The sequence below is a fragment of the Moschus berezovskii genome, chromosome 14 (genome assembly GCF_049115385.1).
Source record: "Moschus berezovskii isolate FMDL1 chromosome 14, NW_MosBer_1.0, whole genome shotgun sequence".
Lineage (NCBI taxonomy): Eukaryota > Metazoa > Chordata > Mammalia > Artiodactyla > Moschidae > Moschus > Moschus berezovskii.
This window is the reverse complement of record NC_142473.1, coordinates 55,286,617-55,314,241: the sequence shown is the minus strand read 5'-3', so window position 1 is coordinate 55,314,241 and position 27,625 is coordinate 55,286,617. Positions and strand designations below refer to the sequence as shown.

The 27,625-nt window shown below is 49.0% G+C and overlaps 3 protein-coding genes across 7 annotated transcripts; 1 reads left to right on the top strand and 2 right to left on the bottom strand.

Annotated features, from left to right (window-relative positions):
• Position 1: 1 nt before the first annotated feature.
• On the bottom strand, positions 2-4,838 carry TOMT (transmembrane O-methyltransferase). Its single transcript, XM_088843157.1, has 4 exons — positions 4,083-4,838; positions 2,715-2,989; positions 1,459-1,655; positions 2-990 (listed from the first exon to the last, which is right to left on the bottom strand). Exons 2-4 carry the CDS (start codon positions 2,971-2,973, stop codon positions 670-672), a joined length of 777 nt encoding a protein of 258 aa, XP_088699283.1. The 5' UTR covers positions 2,974-2,989; positions 4,083-4,838; the 3' UTR covers positions 2-669.
• An 862-nt stretch (positions 4,839-5,700) lies between these two features.
• LAMTOR1 (late endosomal/lysosomal adaptor, MAPK and MTOR activator 1) lies at positions 5,701-12,637 on the top strand. The gene is made up of 5 exons (XM_055423582.2): positions 5,701-5,903; positions 10,768-10,913; positions 11,158-11,235; positions 11,584-11,710; positions 12,010-12,637. Exons 1-5 carry the CDS (start codon positions 5,862-5,864, stop codon positions 12,100-12,102), a joined length of 486 nt encoding a protein of 161 aa, XP_055279557.1. The 5' UTR covers positions 5,701-5,861; the 3' UTR covers positions 12,103-12,637.
• Positions 12,638-13,354: 717 nt separating this feature from the next.
• Positions 13,355-27,617, bottom strand: LRRC51 (leucine rich repeat containing 51). Of its 5 annotated transcripts, XM_088843164.1 has the most exons (7): positions 27,387-27,460; positions 20,576-20,660; positions 19,841-19,978; positions 15,075-15,112; positions 14,907-14,975; positions 13,853-14,001; positions 13,355-13,570 (listed from the first exon to the last, which is right to left on the bottom strand). In XM_088843164.1, the coding sequence occupies exons 3-7, from the start codon at positions 19,920-19,922 to the stop codon at positions 13,429-13,431; spliced, it is 480 nt and encodes a 159-aa protein (XP_088699290.1). In that variant the 5' UTR covers positions 19,923-19,978; positions 20,576-20,660; positions 27,387-27,460; the 3' UTR covers positions 13,355-13,428. The 5 variants fall into 5 exon arrangements, with proteins under 5 accessions (XP_088699290.1, XP_088699288.1, XP_088699285.1 ...); XM_088843162.1 differs by lacking the exon at positions 27,387-27,460 and adding an exon at positions 27,510-27,617 and having other exon boundaries at positions 14,907-15,112; XM_088843159.1 differs by having other exon boundaries at positions 14,907-15,112.
• Between the last annotated feature and the right edge of the window lie 8 nt (positions 27,618-27,625).

Here is a 27,625-nt window from a genome sequence, read left to right as displayed (position 1 = left end):
TTTTCCCATGTCTATTCCCTATTTCTTGGTGGAACCTAGAGGAGTCCAGCATCTTCTCTTGAGCTTTGGGGAAAGGGTTTTCAAGGGACTTCAGACAGATCTACTTGGCCGTGTGGGCTGGGACTAAGGAAGGCCATAGTAGCCCTGGCTGTGAGCTGAGGCTCCACTGCCATTTCCTCTGGCCCAGTTTGCACCCAGCCATTCCTACGAGGCCTCTAACTCAGTGTTTACTATTTTCCTTTGATTCCACCTGAAATGGCATGGGGTTGGGGAGAGTCGGGGGCAGGTTCTCTGAGGCCCAGAATTGAGAGGTCCCTGGAACTCTCCTAGTCAACTTCCTTGGTGTTAGAACAGATTAAATCTCAAAACTCCCATGGAGTAACCCAGCAAATCAGTGACAGGGCTGGGTTGGGATCTCAAGCTTCTTGCCTGTCAGTCCATGACTCTGGACTGGAAGGAGAGGAACCAATGAAATCAAACAGCCTGACAGAACTTGAGGCCTCAGGTTAGCGTGAAGCCAGAGTGGGACAGAGGTGGGAGGAGAGCCTCTCTAGCCCTGAGCCCAGGATATGTCAATCTACAAGCAGGGAAGGGAGGGGAAGGGATATTCTGAGGTCCGTGCTTGGGGAGGGGTCGGGGAGGCAGCAGTAAGTACTCCTGCACCTGGACTCAGCCAGGCCCTGCATAGGTGAGCTGGGCTATGCCATCCTTGATGGCAGGGAAGTCAGGGAGGCCAGTGTGATGGAGGCGGCAACGGTAGCGGCCACAACTCTTGGCATACTGCAAGAAGCGGGGTGCACCAGGGAAGAGCACATGGTCAGCTAACACAGTGGCACCAGCTGGCAGCAGGGCATGGCCTTCCAGCAACTGCAGGTCCCGCAGGTAACATCGAGGCCGGTGTGCCAGGAGCACCAGGTCAGCCCGACTCAGCTGGTACTGGGTTCTTAGGCGTGGGATCACCTCCTCTGATCTTCCCACGATGAGCTCCACCTGTGGGACACTGGAGGTGAGGCTGGGAGGGACGACTGTTTTCCCACACCAGACCCCACTGGCATTTGGCTTATTTTGTGTCAGGCCCTGGCCAAGGTCCCCATGTGTGTTCTATTTCCTCTGGCTTCGGAAGAAGAAATCAGAACCAGAATTGTGATTTCCATTTTACCACTGAAGAAGCTGAGGTTCAGAGGACAAGTGCTTTGCACAGGATCACATAACTAAGAAGAGGCAGACTAAGGTTTAGAGCCAGATGGGTTTCAGAGACTTTCCTCTTAATTGCTTCTTTGTCATCCAGCAGCAAATATGTGCCAGTGATTTGGAAGAGAAAGATAAGAACTCATTCACTCTCCAAGGTCATAGTTCCTAAGAGGAGATGTTTCTCCAAGGTGGGAGACGGGGGAGGCTGACTAGTGTAAGGCCAAGGGTGGTAGGAAAGAGATCAGGGTTGGGGAGGTGGGGCCTGACCGTGTGCTCGTCAAAGCCAGCCAGGCGGATGAGTTTTTCAGCCACTGCTGCTGTGCGTGGATCCCGCTCCACGGTGAGAAGGCGACCCCCAGGGGGCAAAGCACGGGCAATAAGCAGTGTGGAGTACCCGCAGTAGGTACCCAGCTCCAGTGCACAGGCAGGGGCCTTCTCCTCCACCAGTCGCATCAGGATCTGACCTATGGGAGGAAGTGGCTATTGCAGCAGACATGGGAGATGATGCAGGGGGCCTCATAGAAAGGGGTCTCAAATGCCCACTTGCCTCATTGCAGCCCCCAACTGGCTAGAATCTCATTTCTTTTTTGGCTTATAGTCCTAGTAGCCCCTTGGTCTCCCTGTCCCTCCAAGCTTGCCTCCTTCACACCAGCCACTAGGAATCTTTCTAACAAATCCTATTGCTTCCTATTGTTTCCTATGATCCTAAAGGCCTTTGGGATTGAACATGGGATCCTCAGCCTGACATTCAGAACTTTCTTAGACCTTTCCGGTTTCAGCTCTCAATTCTTCCCACCACAACAATCCTGAACAACTGTGCCCAAAGTCAACCATGCTGGCTCATTCCTTCATGCCACATTCAGATACACGGCTGGCTTTGTCCTGCTCCACCTCTATCCTCAACTACCTGGCTAACTCGAAAGCAGTCACTCTAGGCTCAGTTCAAATGTTGCTTTCTCCGGGAGGGCCCAAGTGGAAAGCATCACCAAAATCCTGAGAGAGCTTTGTTAGACCTTCCAGTTTCATTCTCCCTTGTTTTGTTCATTGAAATATCTTTCTAACCATTGAATTGGGTGAATCTCTTAAATAAGACTCCAAAACACATGTGCTGTGAGGTGGGATTCAGACAGATCCAAGCAGACAGCTACCCTGAATGGAACGGGGGAGCCTCCATGGTGGGGGAAAATTACAAACCCATAATTACAAAGTTATGAATTATGTGCTGAGATGTTTGTTCCCCTGTATTATGCCCCCTTTGAGGCCAGCCTTTGTGGCTGATTCATCCCTGTGGCTTCTACCTCTTTCTTCCCCAGCACTTAGCACATGCCTGATACAAAACAGGTGGTCAGTTTTACTGGATGAATGAGTAATTTTACCCAGCTCCCTCCTTTCCAGAGGAGAAAAAAAGATCCATTGAAGATCAAGAATCTGCTCAAGTCACCCAGTAAGACAGTGGCAGATTGCAGATCTTCCTTCATCATCTTGGAGGTGCTTCCTGGAGCAGAAAGCTAGGAAACACTGACCTTTGGCAGGCCCCATGTGGCTCAGGTACTCGCAGTGGCTGCTCCAGTGGTCCAGAGTGGTGAGGATGTGACCAGGGTCCCCAGGCAGGGCGTGGGTGAGCACATAGCTGAAGGCCCGCTCCTCCATCCGCAGCCCTGACAGGCAGTCTCGGAGGCTCCGGAGCAAGACTGTGCGAACCAGCAGTCGGAAGTAATGCCGGTACCTCACCAACAATGTCACTACCAGGGGCAGGAAGGCCAGCGCGATGGCAGGGGACATGGTCCCTACCTGGGCCCTGGGGTGGAGGAAGGGAGGGAAACCCACACGTATCATTTGCCTGTCATTTGTGTAGCCTTTACCAGTGGCAGTTATCACTGTATTTTACACACCGTGGCTCAGAAAGGCTAAGTTCGTTGTCCAGAGTCACACAGAAGAACTAGGATTTGAATCCAAGCTGGTCTGATTCCAAGCCCATACACTTTCAAGGACTCCATGCCACCTAAGTTCAGCACCCAATCCCAAACCATCTCTTCCCACTTCTGGACCCTGGTTCAGCTTCACCTTGCTCCCTTCATCAGTTTTGCATCGTCTCTGTAGTCTCCCTCTTCAGGACCCCTTTCACCAGTTCCTCCCTGAGTTCTCCTCCCACCTTTTCCAGCGCCTGCTTGGTCTCTGACCCATTACTGTGTAGCAAAATAGCACAACTCTGTAGTCAGGAACTCCTTCACTGTCACTGCTCTGCATCAGTAAAAGGCCATCAAAATACTCCATAGTGTATTAGGATGAGATATCCTTACCACCACAGAACTCTCCCTCTGTCAGAATTTCCCTGAAGGTGAGAACAGTCCTTGATTGGCATATTTATTCTCCAGTTCTGTCTCCCCTCTCCTTCACTCGCCTCCTCTGTCCTCTCTCAGAATTCCCTTCACAGTCACATAGACACACAGCACACACTTTCCCCTAACTCAGCCTCTTTGCTCTCTCTCATTCCAAGACACCCACCCCCGTCTCCCTGTGGACCCTGTCTTCTCGCCTGCCCTGGACCATCTTACCCTTTTGAGACCACTGGTGGTAGTTGCGGGGGGGATTAAAAAGTATGTATGAATGGGCTTAATAGGTAGGTGAAGTGAAGTGAAAGTCGCTTAGTCATGTCCGACTCTGCGACCCCATGGACCATACAGTCCATGGAATTATCCAGGCCAGAATACTGGAGTGGGTAGTCTTTCCCTTCTCCAGGTTATCTTCCTAACCCAGGGGTCGAACCCAGGTCTTCTGCATTGCAGGCAGATTCTTTACCAGCTGAGCCACAAGGGAAGCCCATAGGTAGGGGGGTGATGGTGAATCTGAACTGGTGTGCTTGGGAACCCACATTCCAGGGCCCTGCTTACCTGGGCTGAAGGCTTCTGCTTGGGAAGATCCGAGCGTAGGACAGGAGGGGGAGTCCTTGGGGTGAGGAAGAACCCTAAGGCAGGCTGGACTTGCTCTCAATTATTGATGCTGAGGCTGCTGTTGTTACCTGAGACCTGCGGTTCAAGTTACCAGCCCCAGGAACTACCTCCTACCCTTCAGGATCCCTCAGAGAACTTACTGAACTCCAGGACCTTGATTTGAGGGATAACAGAACTACTTGGTTTGGTGACACTTCCTCCAACCCCTTGATTCAAGACATAGGTTATGGTGTGAGCCAAGGTGATGGGGAGGTTGTAATTTATTAATTACAAATTCTCAGCCAGTGCTAAGGACTGAGTCACAGAGAAGAGTCAGATCCTGTCCCTGTCCCCAGGAACTTCACCTTTGGTAGAAGAGACTGATACAGGGACAGAGAATACAATATAACATGATCACCAGAATGCGTGCTCCATGAACACGGGGACTTTGGGCAAGCAGACCAGGTGGGGGAGACAGTGTGTCAGCCCATGGGTGCAAAGACCAGAAAGTCAATCAGGAAACTTCCTAAGTATTTCCTGTGATTGGAAAGGCAGGATCTGCAAGGTCTTGCACGACAGTCTTGGTCTTGTGTTCAGAGTCCAAGGGAAGATGTGTGATGATTCTAACAGCACTGACTATGAGCTTTGTGTATCGATTGCTGCTGCTGCTGCTGCTAAGTCGCTTCAGTCGTGTCCGACTCTGTGCGACCCCATAGACGGCAGCCCACCAGGCTGTCCCGTCCCTGGGATTCTCCAGGCAAGAACACTGGAGTGGGTCACCATTTCCTTTTCCAATGAGTTAAAGTGAAAAGTGAAAGTGAGGTCGCTCAGTCGTGTCCAACTGAATGCAGCCTACCAGGCTCCTCCATCCATGGGATTTTCTAGGCAAGAGTACTGGAGTGGCTTGCCATTTACTCTGCTGTAAACAGGCAGGATTAAAAAGAAATGCCTCCGACCAAAGAAATCAGCGAGGTGGCCTCTACCTCCGCCACCAGGATTGAGCTCCACTCTGCTTCAGTTTGTGAAGGTATAACGTCCCTTCTTTCAGTAAGTCTCAGAGCCCTAGTCCAGGTTGGGTGCCACACCCGCTGTGTGAGCCCGGGCCTGGAGCCAGCCGACTAGGCCTATGGGTGTGTACCCACACTGCGCGCTCTTGGAGCCTAGGGCCTGGATTCCATTCGCCCTTCTAATGTCATTCAGGAGAGCATGACCGCAACTGGTATAAATTCATTCACTAGCCCACAGACATATGGAGAAGGAAATGGCAACCCACTCCACTGTGGACGGCGGAGCCTGGTGGGCTTCCGTTTGTGGGGTCGCACAGAGTCGGACACGACTGAAGCGACTTAGCAGCAGCAGCAGCCCGCAGATATAGCCTGATGGCCTCGGGAACTCATACACTTCACACGAGGATCTTCACACGCCGCAGTGGACGTCTCCAGCGGAGACCCGCAAAAGTTGAAGTCATGTGACCCACCCCTCCCTTTCCTTGCATCACGTGTCTCACGGCCTGTCACGCAGGGTGTGCCTTCCCATTGGTTGGCTATGATCACGCGGTAGGGGCGGGGCCGGAAGCTTGGGTTCCGGCGGCAGCCGCGGCAGCGAAGCCGCTCCGGGAAGGGGTAGGAACGGGGGCGGTGGTTACTTGCTGGATGCTGGCGCCGGTCATGTGACCGGAAGGGCTCGTGACGGACGCCGTCCCTCCTCGGCGCGGCCTGAGCGCCCGGCCCGACCCCCGCCATGGGGTGCTGCTACAGCAGCGAGAACGAGGACTCGGACCAGGTGCGGCCGCCGCGGGCGGGGCTCGGGAATGAGGGCTGAGATCTGGGGCATGGGGCCCAGAGGAAAGCCTGCAGAAGAGGGTCACCTGGATTGCAGAGCTTACTGAGTACGGAGGCCCGGAGGGGACAGATTGCAGAGGAGACGCCGGGCCGGGCTCCTATTCCTTTTAAAGCCCCAGTTATTTCTGCACATCCCCCACGTTAAAATGTGCAGGCAGCCGCCTGTCCCCCTCGCTCCCTCCCCTTCCCCTACTTTCAGACGTTTACAGCTTCAAGGGTCCTCAGCCTCGGTCTCTGGGAAGCACTCTTTTCCCAGCTTCTTGTGCCTTCTCTATGTGTTAGTGGGCTTTGTGAATCCATTGTAGAGGTGGGTAAGCTGAGGCTCTTGAGTTAGATTGCCCCGATATGAATCAGGAATCTGTGTGTACTCTGAATCCTTGAGGTTGAAGAAGGAAGGTCACTGCTGGTTTGGAGTCAGGGAAGGCCTCTGGAAGTTGGTGTCATTTGAGCTGATCAGTGAAGGATTTAATGGACACAGTGAGGGCATTGAGACGGTGGGAATTTGGAAGGCAACAAAACGGGTTTAGCTTTAGCTAGATTGCGGGGAAAGAGAGGTGGGATGGGAGCTCACTTTGGCCTGCCTCAATGCAGTCCCTGTCTGGGGCCTGAGGGCTCCTGTACCTAGAGGGGTGTTCTGGGTATTCGGCTGTAGATCTGATTCCTTGGCAGAAAGGGTTAACCTGGGGCGGCCTGTACAGTTTTAAATTCTGCCTCCTCCCCTTAGTATATTCTCACTTCTTGCTACACTTTAATCCCTGCCCTACCTGCCTGACTTTTTTGAGGAGGGCAAGAGCTTTTCAAGATGAAGTCCCAAGTCTCACTCGCTGTCTTGGTTGCCACTGAGCCTGGATTCTACATTTCAAAACATATTGACAGGAAAACTGTAGAAAGATTTCAACAAGTAGTTCACAGTGTAGAGAAGTAGATGGTCACAGAAATGGATTATGTCACTGGTATAGGGGAAGTAGGCCTTTGCCCAGTGACTCACATCAATCTATTTTGGGTCAAAGACTTAGCTTGGGAAAAAGTCGTTTGTATGGGAGGCACGGGTGGCCCCTGGATCTCACTAAGTCTCCAAACACCCAGTGAACATATATTCGTATTTCTTTACCATCTGAGCCAACAGGGGAGCCTTGATATATTAGTATTTCTTTGCCTTATGTTAGGCATGCTATCCAGGCAGTACTTCACACTTCACCTCCGGTTAGAAATTGGAGACAATACCCGTGCCTACTGGGAAAGCTGTGGCCTAATGGGAAATTGTCCCATAAAGTATAATAATGGACCCTTGCATAGAATGAGTCAAGGGTTAACTTTTTGTGAGAAAGGATACCAGCTTCTAATTGGAATTTCTGCCGTGCTGAATCTCCACCTTCCCTTTGATGGGCTTTTACTTCTGGACCTATCTCCCAGAGATGCTGCTTGATCAGTCCTGGGTGATTTTTATTTTTTGGACTGTGGACCATTTTTAAATTCTTTATTGAACTTGTTACTGTATTGCTTCTGTTTTATGTTTTGGCTTTTTAGCCAAAAGGCATATGAGATTTTAGCTCCCTGACCAGAGATTGAACCTCCTCCCCCTGGAAGGCAACTTCTTAACACTTAACTGCTGAACACTGGACTGCCAGGAAAATCCCTGTCCTGAGTGATTTGAGGCCTCAGGTGGAGAAAGTCTGCTTACCTAGTCTATAAGCCATAACCATTCACTGTCCACTCTCTCAAGTCTTGGGAAGGCCTCTCTCCTGTTCTCATATTGGACTCTTTGTTATAGTAATAAAAAGAAATGTACATTATGTTACAGTTTTCAAAGATCTTTTACAGTTATTTTGCTTGACTCTTGTCCAACATCTGTCATATAGGTTCTAGTTATGTCTGTTTAAAGGTGAAGAAAAAGTTCAGAGAGGCCAAGTGATTTAGCCAAGCTTATAAAACAGAGGGCTTCCCAGGTGGCACAATGGTAAAGAATCCACCTGCCATTGCAGGAGACGTGAGAAATGCAGGTTCAATCCCTGGGTCGGGAAGATCCCCTGGAGTAGGAAATGGCAACCCACTCCAGTATTCTTGCCTGGAAAATTCCATGGACAGAGGAGCCTGGTGGGCTACAGTTCATGGGGTCTCAAGAGTCAAACACGACTGAACGATTGAGGAGACACACACACGCACACACAAAACTGAGAAGTGCTACAAGCAAGGTGTTTTGATACCAAGGCATGTCTTTATCCATTGTACTGAGCAGTGTCTTCTAGCTGTGCCCACAGACCAGGTGGCTAGTCATAGGCAGACCACGTACATGTCTGTGAAGAGAAGATGGTGAAACTCTACTCCCAGGTTGATACTGACTTTAGGACAAATCTTGGTGTGAAAAACCGTCCCCCATGTTCCATTCACCCTTTTGGGGGTGGGGTGATGTTATTTGTCCACTCTAATGGTGGTAGCATGGTCTCTTCAACAAGTTTACATCTCAGGAAAACAATCTTGTTTTTTTTCATTTCTTTGGCCTTGCTGGGTCTTCACTGTTGTGAGGGCTTTTCTCTAGTTGTGGCGAGCAGCATCTAAGTTGTGGTGTGTGGGCTTTTCGTTGTGGTGGCTTCTCTCGTTGGAGAGCACTGGCTCTGGGGCATGCCAGCTTCAGTAGTTATAGCACTTGGGTTCAGTAGTTGCACAGAGCCCTCCTGGGCTCTAGAGCACAGGCTCAGTAGTTATGGCACACAGGCTTAGTTTCTCTGTGGCAAGTGGGATCTTCCTGGATCAGGAATTGAACCTGTCTCTCCTGCATTGACAGGTGGATTCTTTACCACTGAAACCCAAAACAGCCTTGTTCTTGAAGAACCCTGGATAGGGGAGAAGTGGCCTTGACCTGCAGGAGCATCTGTCTGAAGTGGGGCTGGGAAAAAGATGGACATATAGAAAGCAACTCAGGGTTTATTATGGAGCCAACTTTCCTTCAGTTCAGTTCAGTTCAGTCGCTCAGTCGTGTCCGACTCTTTGCGACCCCATGAATCAGCACGCCCGGCCTCCCTGTCCATCACCAACTCCCGGAGTTCATTCAAACTCATGTCCATCGAGTCGGTGATGCCATCCAGCCATCTCACTCTCTGTCGTCTCCTTCTCTTCCTGCCCCCAATCTTTCCCAGCATCAGAGTCTTTTCCAGTGAGTCAACTCTTTGCATGAGGTGGCCAAAGTATTGGAGTTTCAGCTTTAGTATCAGTCCTTCCAATGAACACCCAGGATTGATCTCCTTTAGAATGAACTGGTTGGATCTCCTTGCAGTCCAAGGGACTCTCAAGAGTCTTCTCCAACACCACAGTTCAAAAGCATCAATTCTTCAGCGATCAGCTTTCTTCACAGTCCAACTCTCACATCCATACATAAGATAGTTTAATCTTTGGCACACATTTTGTCTTTCAAGTTCTTTAGTACATAGCCTTTGTTTTAGGTGGGTCAGGGGGTGTCTAAAGGAGTTGGGAGCTGATGAGCCAGGAGCCTAGAGCTTCTGTCTCATGCTGTTGGGAACTAAGGACATGGGCAGCCTAGGCTTGAAAAAGAAGAGTAATGTCAAAGGACTGACCTTGCCTAGGGTGGGGCAGGAGGAAGTGTGCTCTGTAAGGAGAGTTGAGGAGCTGTTGGCAGGGGAACTGGGAGCCTGCAAGCGTGAAAGATTGTAATAGGAACTGAGATGGGCCTGGAATGGAGCACTAAGGAGTCTGGTGATCTGGCACTGAAGGCTGGTGAGTCCGCTCTAGCCCGGATGGCCCCTTGTCCCTGGCATCGTCCTGGGTACCCTTGTTCTTTATACTTTGGATACCCAGCATGATGGCTTATCAATTTTGCAGCTGACACAAAGCCAGCAGGGATTTACAGCTGATGGGCTCATGGCAGGGTTGTGTTCAAAAAGATCGCAGTAGATTAGATCAAGGGACTAAAACAATATGAGGAGAAATAACATGTAGCATTATATAGGACCAGGGAGACTTGGTTTGGTCTCAGGTCAGTTCAGGGGTTGTGGTGATTGGCACGGGCCAGCAGAAACAGGACTGCTGACACTAAGGAAGCCACATTTACAAAGGTGTGGTGGCTTGGCGAGGGAGGGAGCAGCTCCGTGTTGAGGTAAAGGTACTCTGGGAGCACCTAGTTAGGTTCTGGGAATTCCGCACAAGGAGGAAAGGAGAGTGAACACCTGAGCGTAGAAGGGCCCTGCCCTCAAGAAGGGACCCTTGGGCGGTGGGACCCAGAGCCTGCAGCTGGGACTCCTGAGATTATATGAGGAATGGCCATTGAGAGGCTGAACTTGCTTTCCCTTGGGGCCCAAGGCCTTGTCTGGCCTCACAGGGCCTTTGGGAACAGACAGTCTGACCAGGGAGGATCTGGTCTGGAGGATCAGGAGGGCCATACTCGGGCTCCTGACTTGTATCAGGGTACCCTCTAGACCCCACTGTTTTGGTATTTTCCACTTTCTCTGACTTCCAGCCTCCAATATCCTTTCTCTACCAGGTGCTGGACTATTTCCTGAAGCTGCAAGGCTGTGACTAAATTGCCTGCTTTTTGCCTCTGTCCATCTTTTCGGGGCCTCTAGGACTGCTTGGTTCCACTTTAGCTCATCCTAGACCACCACCAGCCTAGCTCCCAAAGGCAAGCAAGATCTCAGTCCTGGCGCTGACGCTTCCGTACAGTTGGGCACTTGGGATGTTCCTAATAGAAATATTTTTGGTGCTTAAAGGTCAGAGCTGGGCTAAGAGCAGAGCCCAATACGGGTGGGTTGGACTAAGGGTCTCGGGGCTGATGTCTCCCCTGTGGTCTCTCCTAGGACCGAGAGGAGCGGAAGCTGCTGCTGGACCCTAGCAGCCCACCCACCAAAGCCCTCAATGGAGCAGAGCCCAACTATCACAGCCTGCCCTCTGCTCGCACTGATGAGCAGGCGCTGCTTTCCTCCATCCTCGCCAAGACAGCCAGGTGGGCATCACAGGACCAGGCCTGGGACAGCGCTCCTCCATGCCTGTTAAAGACTGGGATGGGGGGCCAGACCCAGGATGCAGGGGATGGGTCAGTGGGAAGAGGCACTCCTGGGCCCAGTCGTGCTTCTGTGGGCCGGCAAGGACACGATTGTCAGATGGCCCTGGAGTTGTCACCTGGCAGGGAGTCTTGTTCGACCCTCTCAGAAGCAGCTTTCACGTCCTCTCTCTCCTTCTCCCCGAAGCAACATCATCGACGTGTCTGCTGCAGACTCCCAGGGCATGGAGCAGCACGAGTACATGGACCGGGCCCGGCAGTACAGGTGAGCTCCCAGCCCGCTCGGAGCCCGCGGTCTGCCTGGGCCCCTTCCTCCTGCTCCCTCTGCTCCAGCTTTGGAGCCCGGGCCCCAGTCCAGGCTCCTGGTTTGGGTGCGGCCCAGGATGGTGGCCACAAATCATTCGGGTGCCTCAGTCGATGTTCATGTTGACCCAGCTTGCTCCGTGACCTCCAAGGGTGTGGAGAGCAAAGGAGGTGGACCTGGAGAGGCTTTGTGGCGAGCTAAGGCCCTGTCACCTGTTTCTCTGGTCTGAGAGATGAGGCCTGCCTGGGCTGGTTGGGCCAACTACTGTGGCCTGACTGCCTGTCCCCACCCTCCCCTCCCCTCCGCCAGCACCCGTTTGGCTGTGCTGAGCAGCAGCCTGACCCATTGGAAGAAGCTGCCGCCGCTGCCGTCACTCACCAGCCAGCCCCATCAAGTGCTGGCCAGCGAGCCCGTCCCCTTCTCTGACTTGCAGCAGGTGAGCCACCCCTCCCCCCACTGTCTCCGCCTCTGAGGAGGTGGAGAAGTAGAGGGAGGGAACCTGGTAGCCTGTGGGCCCTGCCCTCTCCCACCTCACCCTTTTTCTTTCCTCCCCGTGCCCTCTTTTCAACCTTCATTCTTTTTCTACCCTTTGTTCTTTCCTTCTGTCTTTCCCATCTGTGCCTTTCTCTTTGGCTCCCTGTCCCCCATCATTCCTTCCTCCCTGACCATCCGATCCCCCTCTACCACTCCGGATCTCCCTTCTCACTCCTCTCTGTTTCTCTCTCCCCGTCCCAGGTCTCCAGGATAGCTGCTTATGCCTACAGTGCACTTTCCCAGATCCGTGTGGATGCAAAAGAGGAGCTGGTTGTACAGTTTGGGATCCCGTGAAGAGAGGGGGTCCCTGGACAGCTCTTCTTCTCCTCTCTTCGCTCCGTCTCCACCCTGCCTCCCCTGGCCCCCAGCCACACTGCGGCTTATACAGTATCCTAACCTGCTACTAATCACAGAAGAAAGTGGAGGAGGAGGAGGAGGAGAAGAGTGAGGCGAGAAGCCTGAGCAAGTGAGGATGCAGCAAGGGAGGGCAGAACCATTTGGGACTGGCCTTCGAAGCTCTGGGGTAGGGGTCCCAGGGACAAGGCCCTGTAGCTCTTCCCCGTCACTGGGAAGGTGGAGGTGCCAGTGTGGGGGTGGTCACTAGGGGGCCTCTTAGGGCCCCCTGCCCACCCTTCCTTGGCCTCACTCCTGTCCCCCCGTCCCTGACTTGGTGCTCACGTGCACCTCACGAGGGCTTGTGACCAGGGTCTGGATGAGCTTGAATTTGAACTAATTGAGTTTGTATTTCTAGCACCCTGGGTTTTTACGTGTTTGGGGTTTTTTGGTTTTGTTTTGGTTTGTCATCCTCGATAAAGGACATGTATCCATCTGTGTTGGTTCCTGCCCCTCTGTCCTGCCCACCACCCTCCTACTTACTTGTGGCTACTCCAGTCTGTGAGCAGTGTGGTGGACGACAGGGAGAGGCTATCTTCCAGGGGCACTAAATGCAATCCAGGAGATTCCCAGGTCTTAGCCGAGACTCGACCCACGCTAAACCTCAGATTGGATAAGACTGTGCTTGTCCCTTCTCCAGCGATGGGAACACTATCAAAGCTGAACAGGCTGGACACTGAGGCAGCCATCATCCTTGTGGGCATTGCCTCAGGCTCATTGAGGGAGTAGAGGTCTAAGAGCACCTGATATGGAGTCAGCAGACACATAGTTTCAAGCAGAAGATTGTTTTTATCAAGTGAAATCTTAAGCAGAATCATAACACATAAAACATGAGTGAGAAACTACTCTGATCTGATTGAAGTGGGGCGTCCAGAGGTCGTAGCCCATCTTCCTGGCCTCCTATCATGGAGGCCTCTGGGGCATCTCCACAGAACCTTGGTGCTCTGTGAAGCAACTCTAACTTCAGGATATCTGGACTAAAGAGCACCAAAGATCCCAGACAGGTTCGATATATTTCCCAGGGCTGTGCCATCAACTAAGGCCAGTGGGCCTTTCTTTCCATTTCCTCCTCGTTTCAGTGACGTAAGACCAGAACATGACGCTGGTTACCTGATTTGGGGGGCATCTTTGCATGGGACAGGGTGATCTGCCGAACAGGTCAAATCATTTATTGTCAAACCAACTGACCACCCTTAGGCCTTTAGGACTGCTGGGGTCCTGGGAACCTCAGAGTGCACTGTGCTTGATCCGGACCTTCTTCGGTTTGATGTTCATGCGTCTCCACACTTCAGCTGTTGTGCGGTCTGCCTTGGTGACCCCACTGAAGTCGAACGTAGTGATACGGGGCAGGGTGCACAGCACATATTGCCTGTGGGGAAGACTCGGGCTGGGGGCCAGCCCCCCTTGTAGGACCCCTTTCCCCCTCCACCAGTCACTCCTGTCTCCCCTGACTTCAAGGAATGGAGGGACTTGAGTAGAGTTTGGAAGAGACTGGATTTTTCCTGATTGGCAGCAAGAAATGCGTAAAGCCTTCTACTCCCTTCCCCGGTCCAAGCAGAGCAGAAGGATGGTGTTGAGTTTCTAACCCTAACTCTCCTCCTTTCCCTCATGGGAGCCCAGCTGGAACCCACATCCAGGGTAGGGGACTCACCTATACCCCTTCTCCTCTTCAATGGGATTCCCGTGCAGGGTCAGGCTCCGGAGCCGAGGGAGGACAGCCAGCTTGTTCACTTCTCCGAGGCGGTGGATGCTGTTGCCATGGAGATAGAGGACACTCAGGTTGAAGAAAGTTGTCAGGACCTGTTGGGAAAGGAGACTGAAGCTAGACTGGACAAAGCCCTGTATCTGTGCTCAGGACTGACTGGTGGCCAAAAAGGAAGAGTTTGGGGAACAACTTGTCACCCTCACAGCCATGCTGGATTGAAATTGACTTTAGCATTTCATTTACCTTCAAAGGGGTTCGGGGGCACCACACTGACAGCACTGTGATCTGAGGGGCAGGAGGTAAGGACCTGGGTCCCCCCACTGCCACTGACTTGCCAGGCGCCTGTGTGCTCTCCCGGAGCCTTAGCTGTCCCTTCACTGAAGACCATTCCAGCTTTAGTGTTCTAAGACTCTCACAACAGGGGACAGCACCTTGCTAGGTACATCAGAGCTTTTAAAAGAACAGTTAAATTGCGATCCCTGCACCTGGGGAATAGTTTCCAAGTCATGCGATAGCTCCTGTCTTTCCTAACATAGAACTTGCATGAAAAGAGGCCAGTTTTATTTATTCCTTAGCATTTAGCCTGAGTTCATGGAAAGTAACCGCTGTTCTTTTAGTGACTACCTCTATTGAAGAACTTGGCACAAAGCACAGTGGGTGCCCAGTAAGCTACAATTTTACTTTAGCCTCCTATGCGAAGGCTTGCAGTGTGCTGGTATTGCTTTTCATACATTTTCATTTAATCCTCACAAAATGTTTATAATGCTGGCCTATTTATCCCCATTTTTCAGAAAGGGAGGTTGAGGTTTTCAAAGGATAGGAGCTTGCCCAAGGTCACAAAGTCAGTCAGAGGCAAATCTAAGATTTGAACCTATAACTGTGTCCACAGCCATGTGCTTTGCACAGCACCATGCTGCGTCACTACTTCCTTGATAATGTGGGAGGTGGAGAGGTTAGGGGCTGGACAAGGTGGCTTCGGGCCCGTCCTGACTGGACTCACAGGATCAATGGAAGTCAGGTCATTGAAGGACAGGTCGATCCAGGCCAGGTTCTCTGGACGCTCCAGGAGCTGTGAAACCGCATGGTTGAAGTCTCTCAGGTCAGTGAGGACATTGTTGTTTAACCACAGGGACTGGGTTATTGACTTCCCCGACTTCGCGTGCCTTACTGGTCGTAGCCCTGTCCGGGGCTCCTCGCTTAACAGATCTGTGGGCACAGAGTGAGCTTTGGGTATGTTATCTTTGCTTTTCTGGCTCTGGGGGATGGGAAGGGACAGAGCTGGGAGGATTTGTAGCTAGAGGAGCTGGCAGGGCCACAACCCCCTGGTTGTGTTTTGTGCAATTGCATGCACTGTCCCCCAGGCCCCAGCAGTTAGAGGAAGCGCTGCATTGGATTAAGGGCCAAAGACTTCCCATCCCAAGCTCTTGGTTGGGATCACATGCTTATGTCGACTCACTGGGTTCTCTGTATACCCACCCCTGTGTGGGAATTGGAGGGGGGCACGTTTTATAGATGAGGAATCCAAGAGATGTTAGAGCTGAGTCAAGATGCTAAAGCACAAAATCCAGAATTATCCACCAGCAGACCCTATAGAATTTCACTTCAGTGTTACACACTCTGGGTGTCCTCCCCCTTCTTGTGTTAATAGTAACTGTGTGTCATACTGGACGTACAGTGGTGAACAAAATGAGCGAGAGGCTCTGTATGGTAATAGAGCAGGGGTAAAGCAGATGTTTGTGTCCTGGAGGAGGTCATGTGGGCAGAATGAAAGCAAACAGTCAGTGTGGTATGATAAATGCTCTTTAAATTGTGGAAGCACAGGAAAGGGGCTCCTAACCCAGTCTGAGAGCTCAGGGAAGTTTCCCAGGGAAGGCCGAGCCTGAGCTAGATATCTCAGTGGGTTGCTGCTGCTGCTGCTAAGTCACTTCAGTCGTGTCCGACTCTGTGTGACCCCATAGACGGAAGCCCACAAGGCTCCCCTGTCCCTGGGATTCTCCAGGCAAGAACACTGGAGTGGGTTGCCATTTCCTTCTCCAGTGTGTGAAAGTGGAAAGTGAAAAGTGAAAGTGAAGTTGCTCAGTTGTGTCCGACTCTTAGCGACCCCACGGACTGCAGCCTACCAGGCTCCTCCATCCATGGGATTTTCTAGGCAAGAGTACTGGAGTGGCTTGCCACTCAGTAGGTTAGGAGACATTAATCAGGCAAAGAAGAGTGGAAAAGGTGAGAAGAGCACGAGCAAAGGCACAGAGGTATGGAATAGCATGGACACATGTATGTGCTGTGCAAGGAGGCAAGGAGGGAAAAGGAGGCAAGGAGCTTTGAGAACCAGGTTGAGTGTCTTAGACTTTGTCCTATAGGAGGTGGGAAGCCACTGGGGGGTTGAAAGCAAAGGAGATGATTCACATCTTTCAGAAATGCGAGATCACTCTGAAGCTTTCATTTTGGCTCTTTCAGTCATCCAAGCAAGGATGAAGGGGACACACAGCACGACTTGATGGCTGACTATATATAAGGGTAGAATAATATTCAAGGGTGTCGCTCAGTTTCTTGGTATTTGGGGAAATGTCAGTCCTATGGGCCAATGTGGGATGAAAAGGAGAAGCATGGTTGGGAAGGTGGGAGTTCAGGCTTGGCCTTGGCATGTCTGAGGTTCCTCTAGTACAGGAAAGAGGAGCAGCCAAGTAACCAGTTGGATATGAAAGTCTAAAGCTCAGGAGACACAGACTTGAGAATCCTTAGCACAGACTGTATCTGTTCTGTTCTGTTCCGTCGCTCAGTCGTGTCCGACTCTTTGCGACCCCGTGGACTGTAGCCTACCAGGCTTCTCCGTCCATGGGATTCTCCAGGCAAGAATACTGGAGTGGGTTACCATTTCCTTCTCCAGGGGATCTTCCCGACCCAGGGATCGAACCCGGGTCTCCCGCATTGGAGGCAGAAGCTTTAACCTCTGAGCCACCAGGGAAGCCCACAGACTGTATACAGGTTAGTAAAATAGATGAGATTGTTCAAGCAGAGTTAGGGGAGAGGGGGAAGGAGGGAGGGAAAGGGGGGTTCCATTTAAAGAAGTCAGTGAATCCGCAGGGCAGGGCAGGGCAGGGCAGGGAGAACCAGGACAGGACAGCTTTAAAGATGCTCAGGGAATCCAGGGTGTAGGAGGAGTTTCAGGGAAATAGACTGAAAGTACTTTTGGCAACTCAGAAGTCCTTGGTGACACTGTTGAGGGTTGTTTCAATGAATTGACAAGGGCCTGGGGCAAGCTAGATTGGAGTGAGTTCAGGAGCAAATGAACGGTAAGGAAACAGAAACAGGTGGTATAAACAGCACCCTCAGAAAGTTTGGCTGAGGAGGAGAGTTGGAAATAGAGCAATTTATTTTTTTTAAGAGCAGTCTTAGAACCCATCTGTATGGACCCATCCCTTCTTTTTTTTTCCCAACAAATAAGGTCAGCCCAAGCTCACACACTTGTCAGTGGCAGAGGCAGAACCACTCATCAGCTCAGCTGAGGTGATTAGATGTTTCCTGTTGTTGCTATTATGCCTTTAGTTACTTGTCTAAAGCTGCCTTCCAGAAAGGAAATATTTAGTATTTTCTGAACTGGTCAGCTTGTCTTCAACATCCCCTCAGCTCTGACTGGACACACTTCTCTTCCACCCCTACCCAACTTGAACTCAGCTGCAGGTCAGGCAGCATCCACCAGATGGCTCTCTGTCTTAGTCCTGGAGTGAGCACAACCCACAGGTGGGGCCTGAGGGTGGGGGAAGGTGGCAGGAGGGTCCTGTCCTGGAGGAGAGTACCCTAGCTCATGAATAAACTAATCCTGACCCCCTACCTCACATATGACTTCGAACCCTGAGATGAAAGAGGAGTAAAAGTTACGATCAAAATAAACCTGCATATGGACTAGTCTCAAGTTTGATGAGGCAGCGGCTTGGGAATACCACCAAGCATGGGGCTGACCCCTAGCTCAGGGGGAGCCCCTGGGGATGGCATTGCCTAAAACTTGAGGCTGCCTGGGGTTGCTGTTATCACAGGTGGAGGAGGGAGTCCAGGATGCTATAGGTTACTGAGACTCAGACTCCATCACAGCACTGCATTGCCTGAGGATCAGTCAAAGCTGCCCTGTTCAGAGTAGGCCAAGGCAGGGCTGTAAACTGGACCAAAATGCCAACATTCAAAGAACTGGGGATTGTCTAGCTCCAGGATGACTTGAGGAAAACATAATCTGTCTTCATATCTCCTGAAGGGTTACCGTGCAACTTTCCCCATGTGTCCCCAGAGGGCAGGAGTTAGTCTGATGTGAAGAACTTGTGTATGTCATTCCTCACCCTATAATGGAAGGGTTGGGAGGTATGTGGTGTGGGACTCCCTAAGCTGTGGGAATAGTTAGAGGACTGTGCGTTGGAGATGGTAGACTGGTTGCCTTCTAAAGTCACTGTCATTTCAGATTCTATGCTCCATATATTAATTCAGGAACTTGTGTACCAAGTTCCCCAAACTACCCTGTCCTCTAACCCCAATTCTAAGTAGATACACCAAATGCTGTGGAGAAGCTGAGGGGACTGGCCTTTGGGGGCTTAGATGTACCTCTCTGCTTCTCCCTTCCTCGCTTAGCAAGAAGCACCATGCCTGGCATATGTGTACAGACCTACACACAGATATGTAGATGTGCTTAATCATAGTTAGGTGCTCAGTATTTAAGTACTGAATGAAAGACAGGGCATCTGTACAGATTATGTTTTGTACTGTGCAGTTATCCTTGGTCATAGTAACTTCGCTCCTTCTGAGGACACCCTGGAAAGCAAAACTATATCTCCCCACTCAGAGCTAGGAATTCCCAGAGTGGATAGGAGTCGTACTTCCTTCTTCCTCTGTCACCTCAGCTATCTTGTGCATAGCCATTGGTTTCAGCTAAAACCCTGTGGAACATGGACTCCCATCAGTCAGAAGTCAGTGTGCATAGGAAAGGAAGATCACAGCCATTGGGGGTGTGAGAGAACAAGCAGGAGTTACTGTTGTGACTGATGTCAACCCAAGCTGTAAGTACCCTAAACTCAAACCCAAGTACTATCCAGTATCCTTGATAACTATTCGTCTGCTTCTTGAACTTAAAGGTGGCCGCTGATTACCTAAGAGAGACAACCAAAGCCAGGTAATGCTTCTAGGATAGGCCAGCCTGTGTTCTGTGAGGGCAGACATACTGATGTGTTTATGAGAGCAGATAACAAAGACAGAAGAACTTTCCTGGGAAGAAGCATATTACCGTGAGAATATGATCTTGCTGAAGCCTCCCTCTGTCCCCTCCTGAGAGGTACTAACTGCCCCCTTACAAACACACTGAAAGATAAGATGAGCATGGGCATTGCTGGAACATGCAGTAAGTGTGGGTGATAATGGAATACACTTGGATACGACCGGAATGAATATAAAATTTGTCAATAACTATTTAGACTGGAAACATGCCAGTTTGTTAGTAACAAGACCGTGCATGTTTCTACCGGTGATCAGGACAGGCTTGTGTCCTGAGACAGGAGAATAGGTGCTGCCTATTGACTGGGATGCTAAAGCAGCCTGCAGCCTGTATTTTTCTTTCATTAGTCTCTTCTCTCCAAGTAAGAAATGGAGAATAAAAGTATCAGCTGATAAACTAGTTCCCGTTTTCTTCCACCTGACTTTCCTGCTGTAGCTCTTCTTTTGAAGAGCATCAGTTACCCTAAAAGCCCCCTTGGTTCCTTTCAGATGTGCTGATTTTTTAAAAGGCCAGATTCTTCCACTCCCACCTCCCTACCCACTACTTCTCCCCAAAATGATGACAAAAATCCCATAGGCTTATGGAAAGAATCTCTTTAGGCTTTTAAATAAAAGGCTGGTTTCTCCCTAGGGACCACACCCGGCCTGTTGCCATGGTGAGTGGAGTCCTGTGCTCTGGGGGCTGACCTTGGGTCACGTGGATGCTTCGGAAGGAGTAGTCAAGAGGGGGCTCTTGCACCGAAGTGTTCATATAGTTCCGTTTGTTCATAGCTCAGGCCATCATTTGTCAGGTGTAAGCATGGGCCCTGGGAATCTGGGTTCAGCCTGGGGGGACAGAGAAGCACTGGTGTTGGTGTTCGGCCCTCAGGTTTTCCCCAAAGCCCTCCACCCCAGGTTTGTGTGGCTACATTTCTACTTGAAGATCCCAATCATGATTCCTTTCATCTGTAGGGCACTTCCTACTTCTCCGAGCACCTTCACATCCCTGAGAGTTCATTGACAGTTAAAACACCCACTTCTACTTTCCAGACGAAGAAACTGAGACCCCAGGGTGAAAGCACTTGCCCAAAGTTAAGCCAGTGAGTCAGCTGTGGACTGCCATCATAGTCTCCTGAATCCTACTCTGAGACCCTTTCTGCTACTCCACAGTATTACCACAGAGGCTGTCTTGATACCTATCCTCTGGTGAAATCAACTGGGCTATTCTGTTGCTTAACAAACCCCTGAGGGCCTGTAGTGGATTTCGTGTCTGCCAGCCCTTTGCAGCCTAACACAGATGGGGATTTGCTACCTTCTCTGCTTGTCTGTTGGCCCCGTCATCTTTCCATCCAAAGACCTTACTTTCAGCTACATCCTGAATGTAGTTGTACATATATAAACACACAGACACATAAAACCAGAGTCTGCCTCACTCTCACTCACCTGTCACTGATGCCTGAAACTCCACCATTAGGGATTCATTCCTTTGGGTTCAGGGATTGTTCCCTGTTAAAATGGAAATACCCCCCTGAGAGGGGTGAACAGTGTTACGGTCATTTACAATGTGGTGTGAATTGTCTTATCAGATCCTTTCCAATTTGTTAGCTCAAATAAAGCTGAGAATTTTTCCAGACTGGGCAGAGCCATGAGACCACCACTCACCTGGGAAGAGGAGAGCTGACACACTTTACCAGAAGGGGTTTGCATGTGGCACAAACAAAAGATAAACAGACTGACAAGTATGTGTCCCAGTCAGCCTCCCCTTCTCACTCCATCCACTGCTGTCACCTTTGCATTTACTACTTCACTGGGTTTCCAAAAGGATTTGAGGTATTTTATGGTAATAACACACTCATGGAAAAGGAGGATTTGTAGAAAAGAGCTGTCCTGACAGAAATATAATGAACGTCACAAATGCTGGCCATGTGTGTAGTTTTTTTTTCCCCTCACATACATAATTTGAATTTTTCTAGTAGCTGTATAAAGAAAAGTCAAAAGAAACAGGTGAAATTAGGTTTAGTAATTTATTTAATCTACTATGTCCAAAATGTCATTCAACATATAATCAGTATTAAAAATTGAGATACTTTACACTTACAGCACATCCCAGCTGGAAAAAGCTACCTGTCAAGTGCTCAGTAGCTGCCTGTGAATACAGGCTACCATACTGGACAGTATGGATGCAGAAAATGAAAACATGGAAGAGAAAGATTAGAAGCCAGAATAAAGGAAGTGAGAGAGATGTACCAGGGAATTAGAAAACTCTGCCTCTACTTATCCCTGACATTCCTGGAAGCTGAAGCAAAAGGGGAAAACTTAGCATATGTAGTTCTCATCATTTGATTCAAAGAAACAAATCATTTGTATGCAGAGACAATGAAATTCACAGATGTTATTAAAATGGAATTTCTCTTAAAAACCACGGACCAGGTAGCTTGTAATTCAGCTTAAGCTTAATACAGTCCAGGTAAATTCCTTTTTTGGTGACTTAACATATGCAAGGATAGAGCTGAACAGGTTTAGAGGAATGGAAAGTGAATTTCTTCCTCTCAAAAAGCAGCAGCCTCAGGAATTCCCTGGTGGTCCAGTGCTTTCACTGGAAAGCTCTGTGCTTTCACTGCTGAAGGTGCAGGTTTCATCTCTGGTTGGGGAGCTAAGATCCCACAAGCCATGCAGTGCAGTCAAAAAATATATATAAAAAAGTGAGATCTGTCAGCATGCTTACAGGTTAGGAAAAAAAGCATTCTCAACTGAGTTTTGGGAAAGTGCTGGCTTGAGTCACTTGACAGTTGAATTGTCTGTCAAGTGTGGGATGGACCTGGTGGGCATGGGCTGTCAGTTGGGAGATCTGAATCTTTGGATATCAAATCTACAGACATGACAAAAAACACTTTATTCTTTTGTAGAAATAGAGGAAGGTGGCTTGTGTTCTCACCTAGACTTGAGGACCCACAATGAGTTTGATGCCTCTGAGTAAGACTAGATATTTTCTCAAAGTGAGTCCTGTGTTGGGACCCCAGAGTTCAGCCCTAACAGGACATGGATTTTAGCTTACAGTATTTAAGGGCAGATTTTTATCATTAGTCTCCTTGACCATCAGAGAACCTCAGTGCAGTTCCAAAGGGCTTCTGAATTTGTGTAGCACCAGCTCCTGGTGCATTTTTCTGGAAGAGTTAGTATTAAAAAATGGAGCCCCAATAGTTGGATAAATCAGCCCATTGGAAAGGGTTATTAGTCTTCTCCATTTAAACAACAGCTCAGGCTGTGAACTAGTGTTGTGTCTTGCTGCTGCTGCTGCTGCTAAGTCACTTCAGTCGTGTCCGACTCTGTGTGACCCCATAGACGGAAGCCCACCAGGCTTCCCAGTCTTATTCATCATCTAATACAGGACCTGGCTTACAGACATTCGGGAAATGTTTGTGGGAGGAATGAATTGAGACACTGCCAAATACAAGGATTTCTGTTTTGGGAGTGTTCATGCTAAACTGCTCTTTCTAACAATTGGCTTCAAGATTCAGCTGTTTGAGTCCACACCTCATTCATAGTAAGATATTTAATTCAATTCTTTGAACATTTGTTGAGTGCCTGCTATTCTATGCCTGACCAGAAGGAATGAAGCCAAGATACAAATAATAGAACCCTGTCTGTCATGAGTACAGGAAGGCCTGCTGGGTTGCTATTGGTTGTAGAAAACCAGCCTGCATCCAGTTCTAAGAAACAGCTGCATACTTAGTGAATACTCTTGTATTTCAATACTCAGCTCTAGTGTACCCTCTTCGAAGACTTTCTTTCCAAATAAAATTGATCATTGTGTCCTGTATTAATTCCCTGGATGAACCTTATCATGGTCTCCCCTGTATCCATCTCTTTTGCCCTCTGACTTTAATGGTTCCATCCACTCTGAAGATTGGTTCAGCCATGTGACTTGCGTTGGCCAAAAGGATGCGGGTAAACATGAAGCAAACAGGAGCTTAAAGAGAGGACTTGCCCTTGTGCTCTTTGTCAGTGCCAAGAGAACACTGCTAGCCTGCTGGAGGGATATGAGAGACACGTGTAGGTGAGAGACATGATAAAAAGAGCCAGTGACCCCAGGTGAGGCCATCCTAGACCAGCCTATAGCCAGCCTACCCCATGTCAAGATCAGGAGGGTCACTCAAGCCACGTGTGACTGCAGACACATGAATGAGTCCAGCCAAGACCAGAGGAAACACATGGCTGACTCAAAGACCTGCGAGCAATAATAAATGTTTATTGTTTTGAGCCAGCATGTTTTTGGATGGTTTGTTATGTAGCAGTAGCTAACAGATACATGCCCCCACTGTACTTTGAAAAACATTTCATCACTGCCTGTTTCCTCATCTGTAAAATGGAGACAGACCCTGTCTTGAAGGCTGTTGTATGTCCTGTAACAGATGTTCAACAAATAAAACCAGTTGTTCTCTCTGTACTCGTAAGCTTGAGGACAGGGACAGAAAGCAGACTTCTTTCTCTCTTCCCACCTACCCTGCACTGAGCCCGAGTATTCACTAAAGGCTTGATGGACAAATGGATAAATAGAAAAATGAAAGAAAGAATAAATGAATGATATCTTCAAGGTGTCACATAGTGAGCCTTGAAGTGACATATGTGAGGAGAAGTGTCAAGCTGTAAGGTTGCCTTATTCACTCCAGTGGCTGTTTTTGGAGTCTTTCTCCAAAGCTGCTCTTCAGCCTCATGACCAAGAGCTAGTCAGACCCTAGTGCCTTCCTCATTTGCCTACACTGATTGACTTGATGAATGACAGGGTTAGGGGCATACCTACTCTGTTTCGAAGTTTTTCTTCCTGCAACTGGAAATATCATTTACTGTTTTTCTTTTTCAATTTTGAAAGTTAACATGATAGCTAAACGAAGTCAAACAGCATAGAGAGGTACACAGAGTAGCAACTAAAAGTGTGACTCCCCATCTCGCTCTCCAAGAACGCTCATGATTTACAGTTTGGGAATATAACCTCCTATAAGACATACATAACAAAATTATATATTTTAAAATGAACACATCCCGTCTATTCCTTTGTAAACCTATTATTTTTTCCTTTTCAAATTGCTGTAGATTCTTTTACCCTTTTTAATAGCTGCAGAGTGTTCCACAGAATTTGTGTGTAACCTGCTTTACTTAACTTCATTTAATCAATCCCAAGTTGGTGATGGAAATTTGTTTTCAGTTTGGGGAAACTGCTAACAATTGCAATTTGATTTGTTGATAGCCTGTCCCTTCCCTCTCAGGTAAGTAGCAACATGATGGCCCAGGAAGCTTTGAGAAATATTCAGATGAAGAGATCTGATAGGAGATTCAACAGCCTGGCCCCAGTAAGAGCTATTTATGGGCTACAGGTGGAAGGAAAATCGAAGAATGTCATGAAAAGTCTGCCAAATGATCTAATGTATTCTGGGAATATATATCTCCAGGTACCAAAGGGAGGCCCCAAATTCAACCTGGTTCTTGCCCCTTCTCCCCCAACACACTTCCATTTCTTACCCTCACCTCGCAGTCCAGCCAAATGCAACTACTCAGAGTAAGTTTCCTGTGCCTGCCTCTGGGTTTCTGCACATCCAGCTTTCTCTGCTTGGTGTGCAGTTTCTTTTCTGCTGTGCTAATTTTTAATGACTCAGCTCCGGTTTCCCTTTTTTTCCCTGAGAAGCCCACCTTCATATCCAAGTCTGGGTGTGCAACTTCTCTTTTGGCCTCCCATCGCACCCTTTATTTACCCTTGGTAGCACTCATAACACGAAGATTATCTCCTTACTACCTGTGTTTACATAAACTCCACTGGGGCAGAAGCCATGTTTTTCTCATGGCTGTATCCCTACAGTGGTGGCAAGAGTTATTTAGTTGCTTAATCATGTCTGACCCTTTGTGATTCTATGGACTGCAGCCCACCAGGCACTTCTGTCCATGGGATTTCCCAGGGAAGAATACTGGAGTGGCTTGCCATTTCTTTTTCCAGGGGATCTTCCTGACTCAAGGATCAAACCTGCATCTCCTGCACTGCAGGAAGATTCTTTGACTATTGAGCCACCAGGGGAGCCAGTGGTGGCAAGTACTAAGTACTTAACAATATGTTAAACATTGTAACAGTGAATAATACTATAAAGGAGAGGGACACAAAGTTGCTATAATTGAGGGCTCTGAGCTGGTCTGGGCTCAGTCAGGGGAGCTATTCCTGAAGAAATGACTGCAAGAAATCTGAAGGATAAATGCAAATAACTATGTCATAGGGAAAAAATGAACATTTTAGGAAGAGATAACAGCATGTGCAAAGGCTCTGTGGTGAGTCGTATCTTGGAAATTTTGAAGACCTTAAAGAAGGCCATATAACTGGAGGGAGAATGGGAAGGAAATGTATGGTTAGACTGGAGGTTGGAGAGGTGGGCAGGAGCCTAGTTGCTGCTGCTGCTAAGTCACTTCAGTCGTGTCCGACTCTGTGCAACCCCATGGACAGCAGCCCACCAGGCTTCTATGTTCATGGAATTCTCTAGGCAAGAGTACTGGAGTGGGTTACCATTTCCTTCTCCAGGAGCCAAGTTGAGATGTTGCCTAATGCTAAGAGCAGTAGGAAGTCCAAGCTATATTTTTAATTGGCAATGTTGTGGGGGAAGTGAACAATATCAGATTTGCATTTTGAAGGATTAGTGTGGTTGCAGTATGCAAAATGACTGGGAGGGAAGGCAGAAAGGATATGATGGGAGCTAGGACTAGAAAAAAGATATTTAGAAGTAAAGTTGACAGGATTTTATAATGGATGGGAATGGAAGAGGTGTTAAAGATAACTCTTGTTTTTTTGACTTCTGTAATGGTGGATACAGGTGAGACAACTGGAAAAGATCCTGGCTTGCAGTACATAGAAATTATGAGTTCACCTGCAGACATGTTGAGTTTGGATGTCTTTGAGATATCTGAAGGAGCTGTTAAAGATGCAATTGGTTCTATAGATCTGGAGCTTGGGGATGAGGTTGGGCAGGGTTGGAGATACACACTTGTGTATTGATGCATATAGGCGGTAAACAAAGATGTGGATAAGACAATTCAAGAGGAGAATCTAGAGTGAGGTGGGAAGTTAGCCTAGGACAAAGCATGAGAGAGCTTTAAGATAGTAAGTGAATCAATCAGGGTCAGTTAGGAGTCAATCAGAAGCTAGCTAATCACGGCAGCACCAGACACAGGTGCTGTGTTAGATTGTTTACTTCTTGTTTAGTTAAATCTGTTTGATTTCCGTTGCCTTCAGTCTCTCTAGTTCCCTTTCCCCATTTAAACTTTCAAGGAAAGATTTGAAACTCATTCAGGGTGAAATGTCAATAACCCAATGTAGGCTATAAAAGGGTCTTTTGCCCCAGGGCAGTTAAACTACTTTGAATAAGTCCTTAAGCTAGAGAGGCTGTAGGCTCAAACTAGAGACTTGGCTGGAAGACGGCAAACTGGGGTCTAGTCCTAGTTGTCACTGATTTGGAGTGTGGCCTCCGGCAAGTCACTGCTCCTCTACAGGTTTCAGTTTTCCAATCTGTGATATGGGAATAAATATCCTTGGATTCACTAAGCCCAAAAGAAGACTGGATGTGAAAACACTAGGTAAGTCGCTAAATATAATAAACCTGTCATGAATACTGTGAAAACGAATGAAGCTTTAACTGCAGAACTTGGAGAAGCAGACCACAGAGTAGTGTAGGGAGAAAATATAGTTTAAGGACAGAACCCCTAATAAGTATGTGAGGGAAGATCCTGCTGACTCTCTGAAAAGGAGGCTCTACCCTGGGGTCTTCCTGCTTGGAAGGAAAGGGGCAGTTCAAGCCCCAGAAAGTTTCCTACATCTCCAGAATTAGGGACTGTGATTTACTCTAATCCTACTCCCATGTTTTGAAGACTTAGTCGACCAGAGGAAAACCAACCCCACGTTTGACGGCGTTTCAGATCTCCCAGGATATGTGACGGATTTGAGACAGTAGTACTACGGGGAGGGATCCCATCTTTGTGACGGGGGAGATTCTTAAGGCCCCCATATCTGTCTGGGTATGTTTCTCAGAATTCCCTTCCCTCCCCTCGCCCATCTATCCCACAAGGGTTTGTGTCTTGTTCACTGTGAAAAGGGGTTAGAGGCAAGGGGAGGGGTAGGTTTCACGTTCCCAAGAAAGAAAGCTCTTAAGTCATTCAGTGTGCCCCTTCCCTCTCCTTAGAGTTTTTGTACCCTAGAGCAGGCTTCCTGTTTTCCCGCCCAACTCACCCGCAGTTGCTTCCCCTCCAGCCTCCGAGTCCACTACCTCACGGTTACTCAGCGCAACTCCATGGTAACTATTTACGTCATCACGTCCCCTCTAAGAGCCGTAGACGCTGCCGCGATGCCTACCGGGAACTGTAGTTCCTCAAGGGAAGGGCTCCAAAGCCGCGGGTGGTGCTGGGATTTGTAGTTGTCTTTGCACTCAAGCTGCGGGCCAGGGTCCGGAAGTTGTGGCACCCTTTTCC

Excerpts from the sequence above, each read along its gene's own strand:
- TOMT (XM_088843157.1), bottom strand. The coding sequence starts at position 2,973 with ATGTCCCCTGCCATCGCGCTGGCCTTCCTGCCCCTGGTAGTGACATTG. Across the intron at positions 1,656-2,714 it reads CCACATGGGGCCTGCCAAAG|GTCAGATCCTGATGCGACTG; the intron begins GTCAGTGTTTCC and ends TTCCTCCCATAG. Across the intron at positions 991-1,458 it reads CTGGCTTTGACGAGCACACG|GTGGAGCTCATCGTGGGAAG; the intron begins GTCAGGCCCCAC and ends AGTGTCCCACAG.
- LAMTOR1 (XM_055423582.2), top strand. The coding sequence starts at position 5,862 with ATGGGGTGCTGCTACAGCAGCGAGAACGAGGACTCGGACCAG. Across the intron at positions 10,914-11,157 it reads ATCCTCGCCAAGACAGCCAG|CAACATCATCGACGTGTCTG; the intron begins GTGGGCATCACA and ends TTCTCCCCGAAG. Across the intron at positions 11,236-11,583 it reads GACCGGGCCCGGCAGTACAG|CACCCGTTTGGCTGTGCTGA; the intron begins GTGAGCTCCCAG and ends CCCCTCCGCCAG.
- LRRC51 (XM_088843162.1), bottom strand. The coding sequence starts at position 19,922 with ATGAACAAACGGAACTATATGAACACTTCGGTGCAAGAGCCCCCTCTT. Across the intron at positions 15,113-19,840 it reads AAGCATCCACGTGACCCAAG|ATCTGTTAAGCGAGGAGCCC; the intron begins GTCAGCCCCCAG and ends CTGTGCCCACAG. Across the intron at positions 14,002-14,906 it reads ACCTGACTTCCATTGATCCT|GTCCTGACAACTTTCTTCAA; the intron begins GTGAGTCCAGTC and ends CTTTCCCAACAG.